The sequence below is a fragment of the Bison bison genome, unplaced genomic scaffold (assembly GCF_000754665.1).
Source record: "Bison bison bison isolate TAMUID 2011002044 unplaced genomic scaffold, Bison_UMD1.0 scf7180017864148, whole genome shotgun sequence".
Taxonomy (NCBI): Eukaryota; Metazoa; Chordata; class Mammalia; order Artiodactyla; family Bovidae; genus Bison; species Bison bison.
Window position 1 is genome coordinate 1,892,363 of NW_011494720.1, and position 7,461 is coordinate 1,899,823.

Consider the following 7,461-nt stretch of genomic DNA (forward strand, 5'->3'; position numbering starts at 1 on the left):
TGGTGATGCCATCCAACCATCTCATCCTCTGTCATCCCCTTCTCCTCCTGCCTCCAATCCCTCCCAGCATCAGAGTCTTTTCCAGTGAGTCAGCTCTTCGCATGAGGTGGCCAAAGTATGGGAGTTTCAGCTGTAGCATCATTCATTCCAAAGAACACCCAGGACTGATCTCCTTTAGATGGACTGGTTGGATCTCCTTGAAGTCCAAGGGACTCTCAAGAGTCTTCTCCAACACCACAGTTCAAAAGCATCAATTCTTCAGTGCTCAGCTTTCTTCACAGTCCAACTCTCATATCCATACATGACTACTGGAAAAACCGTAGCCTTGACTAGGGGACCTTTTGATATTCAGCAGCATCTTAATTTGTAGCCTTTTTCTAACCATGTTGTAATTTTTCAGGATAGCTAAATTGAATGTCTTATGTTGATCTCCTGGGTTTTCTGTCTCCATCTATCAATGTTCATTTATACATAGAGGCTACAGGGTGGGCTTCCCTAGTGGCTCAGTGGTAACAAATCTGCCTGCCAATGCAAAAGACGAGGGTTCAATCCCTGGCTCGAGAATAACCCTTGGAGAAGGAAATTCCAATCCATTCCAGTGTTCTTGCCTGAGAAATCCCATGGATACAGGAGCCTGATGGGCTACAGTCCAAGGAGTCGCACAAGAGTCAGACATGACTTAGCAACTAAACAACAATAACAACAAAGTCCAAGGGATAGCTTTACATTTTAAGATTACTTTTGAAGATATGCAAGTGCAGGTTTGAGTTGTATATCCTCATTAGAGCTCTTTATTTCACCTGTGGAGGAATGAGTACTTAAGGGCTTCCATAAAACGGGCATTCATTTCTGTAGAGGAGAACCTCCCATGAACAAATGCGCTTTCCAAACCTGTTTCTTTCCCCATAACTTAAGTGCACATGGACTGCATTGGGAGAGGGTAAGGAGAAGAATGAGGTTTTCCATCAAGGCAATTCTGAGGTGCTCTGAACAGCAGACTGTGTGACGAGGAGAGTTCGTCACTGCAGGCTGATGTGTCTCAAAGTGGGAGTCATGGGCTGGTCTGCTTGGTAAACTACTCGTGATCTATGCCTGAAGCTGGGCTCCTTTAAAAAATATATATCTTGTTCTTTAAAAGCCCACATGTCTCTCAGGCTTAGGCATACCTCAGGGATTTCGACTAATCCTGTCTTATTGTAGTCAGGTTACCTCCAGATTCTTAGCAATCACCCCATTGCTGCACCATTGACTCATCTGTTCCTCTGATATTGAGTTAACTGTGCTAGTCTAATTGGCTCCTCAAAGTTAGTGCAGGGTGTGTTGTGAGGGTTTGAAAATGAATCACCGACCCCAATGTGTCATGACCTCCGTGGATAGTAAATGATACCTTTGTGTCAGGCAGGTGACGAGCATCTGTTAACCTTCCAAATCCATGTGGATTTGTACCTGATCTTAGGGTGAGAAATCAGCTGTTCACTAGCTCACTCAGCAAACCTTTTCACCTGGTGGCAATGCCGATGGGAGACCCTCACCTACCATGTAATCAGTCATTTCCATGCAGCTGACATTCTAGTGATTCACTGAAAATATCATCAGGGCTCTCAGAGTACATGCTTTTTATTTATTACACAAATAACAGATTGGCTAAAGCTTTTAAACCAAATGAAGTTTTTCCACTGAAAGACAGTGAGTTCATTCTTATGGAGACATCAACGTCAAGTTTTTCCAGACTCTTAGAGCACGGCTTAGAAAACTGCAGCTTCACTGCAATGAATGTTCCCCCAGGAGCCTCAGAGTTGACACTCACACCAGCCCACATGAAGCACTTCTGTTTGCTTGGAAGATTAGACCCAGGGTCCTTCTATCAAATTGTCTCAGTGATTTATATTTAGTGTATGCTCCCTCCATGTCCTCTAAAAGAGAATGTGCATGTGCATGCAAACACGTGCAAATACACACACACAGATACACATTAAGAACTGAAGTGAGAGTCGTGTGTGTGCGCCATGGCTGAGGGCTTGGTCCTAAAGTGTGCTGAAGTGCCAGCATTGTGCTGTGGCCAGGTAATAACTGCTGCTTAGAAATGCCAGGATAGCATCCGATGAGAAGAGGCTGAAAAGAATACACTCTCACTGGCAGAGTGAAGAACAAACTCCTCATGAGAAAATGTAGGAGACTGTCGTAAGGGGATGAGAAGGAAAGAGGATTGTTAAGACTCCACTATCTCCGTTTCTGAACTGAACTTTTGCTCACAGCAGGCAAACACAGGCTCCCTCCCACACTGAGAAGCCGTCCCCTGCCGGTGTGCAGTCTGTTAAGTAAACAAAGACTTTATACTGAGAAAGGAACATTTCTCTATTTTGGCTATGAGTTGTTATTTTTAAAGTTTAGCCTCCAAACATGTCCCCCTCTCCTTGTTTATTTTTTCACTAGAAAGAAAAAAAAAAAAAATCAGCTACAGGACAGGAAAGCTCACTTGTAGATTAAGGCCACTTTAGGTTTAAGGCTCACTTGGGCTTGAGGCCCACTCACCTTTTGGGGTAACACCAGCTCATTCCTCCCGTGGAGCAATATATCTTTTCAAGATTCCCCTCTGCTAATGTCGAGCTCTCACGCACCCAGATTTCCACAAAGCAGAAGGCACTTTGGGAATTGTTTCTTGGATACTTCAGGTAAAAAGGCCAGGCTCTACCCTGATATCTATGACTCTACCTATTTATCATTGTCTGTAGCTAAGACTTAAATATGGCCCCTATGGTGTGCTACATGCCATTTAAGTACTTTACATAAAAACTCATTTACCTTTAACTGAGAACTTTATGACAATTGCTTCAATATTGGTGTGGGTTAAATTCGGAGAGACTGTTATTCAATGTAATACACCTCTTCTGGGGAATATACCCTGTATTGCACTCATCTTTTTCCTTGTCTGTCTTGACTCTGTTTTGAATCTCTTTATTTAAAATTTATATTGAAGTAAAGTTGATATACAATATTGCATTAGTTTCTGGTGTACAGCAAGTGATCCAGTTATATATATACACATATATATTCATTTTCAGATTATTTTCCATTATAGTTTATTGCAGGATATTGAATGTTTTTATACTCTACTGTGCTATACAGTAAGATCTGGGTTTTTATTGTATATATAGTAGTATGTATCTGCTAATCCCAAACTTCTAATTTATCTCACCCCCTCCATCCCAATCTCTATATTAACAAGGTCCATGGTTTTCCTCCCTGTACCCTAATGTTAACACAAAGCCTCATATATAATGGGCCCTCAATAAGTCATTTTGAATGTGTCTAGACATAAACATAAGTATAGACATTGCATGAAATGTTTGTAACGGCACAGTACTTGAAATCAAACTAAAAGTCAAACAACAAAAAACTGATTAAAGAAATAAAACCATTTTGTTTGGTGAAAAAACTGTGACGCTGTTAAAAACAATTGATGAAGAACTCTAAAGTATATCCATTAAAAACAAAATAAAGTGCTGGACAAGGTGTTAACTGTTCATGTTTTAAATTTTTATATATGTTACAAACATAGGTTTGCATATGCATAAAATATCTTAGCTTCTTCCTATGCCCCAAGCTCATCATGCCCCCAATTCAGTTAATGAATAACTAGATGAATGCATTCCTTTCAGATGTATCATCTCTGCATTTAGTTTCTGTACCAATCCTATTGAAAAATATACTAATACTTTCTTTTGAAGATGTTGCATGTTTTGAACCTTTGAAAGTGAAAAATGAAAGTGAAGTCGGTCAGTCATGTCTGACTCTTTGCGTCCCCACGGACTGTAGCCCACCAGGCTCCTCCATCCATAGGATTTTCCAGGCAAGAGTATTGGAGTGGGTTGCCGTCTCCTTCTCCAGAGGATCTTCCTGACCCAGGGATCGAACCCAGGTCTCCCACATTGTAGGCAGACACTTTACTGTCTGGGCTGCCAGGGAACTTCCCTTTGGGTTTGCTTATTTAATAGTTACAACTACTATTAGATCCGTGACACCAAAGCTTTTTTGTACAGGGAAGATGCTTAAACTTCTTATAATGATGTAAGATGTCTTTCATCTTCTTTCCTAGACTACTGCCCTGTCTCCTCCTCCCGCCAGATTTTTTCACACTGTTCCTCCTTTCCACGTTTGGGAGCTCTTCCACTGATGCTTTCATACCTCAACCCAGTGAGATCCTACGTTTTCTTAAAGTGTCCACTCAATGTCCACTCATTAAAGATAAATGACATCTTCACCTGTCATCCTAGGCAACATTAATGGTTTCCACACAGCTACAGCTCATGGTTTTCATAGTTGGTCCTGTATCTCCAAATCATTTTAATACATTTATTAATACAAATTGTATTATCTCAAGGTCATGAGCATATTGATATTAGAAGCCCTATTTTTATTCTTATTATTATCATAACAACTAGAATATCATAGGCGATTGATAAATATTTATTAGAAAAAATGTTTTTACCTGAATTAAAATCATGTTTAATTATCCATAGGTTGAAGAACTTCATATTTAACATAACAGATTTGGGGACTGAATAAGACATCTTTTCTAAGAATTTGAAATGGAAGTCTTTTTATGGATGGAAAATCTTTTTCCATCTTCCCTTCTAGAATTCAAGTGAATGTTCATGCTCCATGAAGAGAATGGGCTGTGGTTTTTTGTTACAGATTTGGAATCAGTAGATTTTTATGAATGTGAACCTTATCATGTCTTCTGGAATTTTTTTGTGCTTTAATATTTTTGTCTGTGTGTGTTTTCATAGGAACCAGGGAAAATGTGTGGAAGGCATGGTGGAGATCTTTGACATGTTGCTGGCTACTTCGTCTCGGTTCCGTATGATGAATCTCCAGGGAGAAGAGTTTGTGTGCCTCAAATCCATCATCTTGCTTAATTCTGGTGAGTGAATCACATGGGAAAATTTAATGCCAAGTTACTGGAAGAAACATTTATTTGTATTTTTCAACCAGATACAAGCTACCTATTACAAAGGCATAATCACAAATTGAAAACAGCAACTGATGTACATTTAAATTAGCTATCTTTTTGGCACTAGGGATAAAAAATCTGCCTGCCAATGCAGGAGGTGCAAGAGATGCAATTTTGATTCCTCTGTCAGGAAGATCTCCTGGAGGGGGAAATGGCAATCCACTCCAGGATTGTCTGGAAAATCCCAAGGACAGAGGAGCCTAGTGGGCTAGAGTCCATGGGGTCGCAAAGAGGCTGGCACAGGTGAGCATGGACACATCTTCTTTGTAGATGACTTATGGAGGCAAAACCATGCTGATCAAATAAGATGAATGAAAGCAAAAATTCAACATTGAATCAGGTGGCCTTGTTGAAATAGTAGCATCCTTCCACAGATATGAGTTTATTTATTTATATTTTATTAAAGTGACACATGTATATGGACATAAGTCTGTTGTTAGTTGTATGTGTCAGAAAGTAAGTAGAGTGGTTGACCCTGTTAGGATACTGTGACCAGTTCCAAGCTTCAGATCATAAGGAAAGAGACTTATTTGAGACAGACTGTGTTTCTGGTCAAAACTGATTAGCTGAAAAATACCATTGACTCAGAGATAGAAAAACCTAATTCTAAAACCAAGGAACATGGAATTTGGTATGTTGGTCCAGCTAAAAGAGTGGTTTTCATTTGATCCATGGTATCCAGTTCAACTGTCCTTTCCTATTTATTCATTTGAGAAATCTTAGCTGAGAGTGGCATCCTTTTTTTCTTTTCTTTTTTTTCGCTAGTGAGGTTGGCTGTTGCATAATGAGTCACTCCAGGTCATCCAGATGGAAACTATGGCTCAGCCTGAATTAGCACCCTGACTCGTCCCAGCCTCTTCAGCAGTCAAATCTAAGCACTTGATCTCCAGCCTATAACACCTGATGCTTGACAATGGGGTGTCAGCTGCACAGTTTAGATGCCCTTAACCTTGACCTTAGCCCCCTAGCCCCAGACCTGCCTCCTGCTGGAGACCTCATTCTCACACAGAAATCACAGCTACCTTGAAGCCCTGGACCTGATTTTAGATTTAGCTTCTTACACCCTTCGATATGGTCTCAAATTTCCCAGTAGCTGAACTAGAGTCTTTGTTGATCCCCATTTGGGGAGAATTGGCACTTGCTTGTCTTTTGAGGTGTTTTGCTGATGAATGTCAATCCCTTCCCACCTCCCCTGACAATTTTCCACTTCTCCCCACCAGTGCTTGTAATCTGTATTGCTTAATGGTTCTGATAGTAATCATTCTCCCTTATCAACTGATAAATGGAAATCTGTACCGTTACACTAGGCAAGGACTGAATTGCAGGATGAAGTTGTGTGAAAAATAACGGCGTCTCTACTAAGGAAGTGATTACCACGGCATTCAAGTTTCAGTTTCCACTCACATGCATTGTGCTTTTCATTTGAGTCATTTGTCCTGTTGGTTGAAGGGTCCAGAGCCCACAATGGCTCTTTATTGGAGGAGAGTTCTGGGAGCAGTGCCACTCGGCTGCACCGTGCCAGGTCCCGAACCTGCTCCTTCTTCGCTGGAGGGCTGGCACGCGCCAACGGCTCTCGTGTGGACGATCTGTTAATTTCAGGGAAGGCAGGCCTATAAAGTGCTGGGACTTTTTTCCCTACTTTTACCAGGAAATAATACCCTGGACAGGAAGTGAAATTAACCAGAGTCATATAATCAATGGAAGTAGATGCTCTGACCTTGATGATCAAAAATATTTCCTTCAGATGTGTATCTTATTTTCCTGCATTACTGGTCTGTGCCTGTGAGAGGGTGTATTTTTTTTTCATATTATATAATAGAAAAGGGGGAACTTTTGCCATCAAAATATTGGATTTATAGGCCTGAGTCTTTTAAATCCCAGAGGGAAAAACTTTCAGCTCTCACAAGAAAGTCTTTTATGAAAAGACTGGCACTGGCATCTCAAAAACAGTACTTCTTGCCACAGAATTTGGACCTTCACCTGCTGCCTCCTGACACCAGTTAAACTTGCCGCCTCCATCCTTGTTCCTTCAGCTCTTTCTCAGGATATTCTGTGAGCTGCCTTGCACCGGGAGGGCTGGAATGCTATTTTGGAGAAACAAGGCACCATCTCAGTGACAGTTTATGGTTGTCTTTTTTGTGAGACGCCAGTAGCTCATCTTTTCTCTCAAGAGCAGTACTGCTGGCTCATGGGCTGTAGCAAAACAGAAGCTGTCTCTCAACCTGGGAAAAGTGAAATCACTCTTTCCACCCCCAGAGTGATTTCTGTTTTGGAAAAGTGGATCTGCCTGCTGAGCACAGCTCCCGACGTCTCACATTGTTCCTGAAAAAAACAGAATCGAAAAGGACTTGACTGCAAAACACAGGGGTGTGGCACTCCGGGCCTTTTTCAGAGCAGTGATCAGTGATACGAGGGTCACCAAGATCAACACCTTTTTCCAGCTACCA

At 41.2% G+C, this 7,461-nt stretch overlaps 1 protein-coding gene across 1 annotated transcript in view; it reads left to right on the forward strand.

The window, feature by feature from the left end:
* Positions 1-7,461, forward strand: part of ESR1 (estrogen receptor 1) — a gene marked incomplete at its 5' end in the record, with an annotated part of 286,022 nt that overhangs the window by 244,481 nt on the left and 34,080 nt on the right. Inside the window, one exon of the mRNA XM_010840906.1 lies at positions 4,791-4,924. Within this exon, the coding sequence (XP_010839208.1) occupies positions 4,791-4,924 (134 nt within the window). The remainder of the gene's footprint in view (positions 1-4,790; positions 4,925-7,461) is intronic.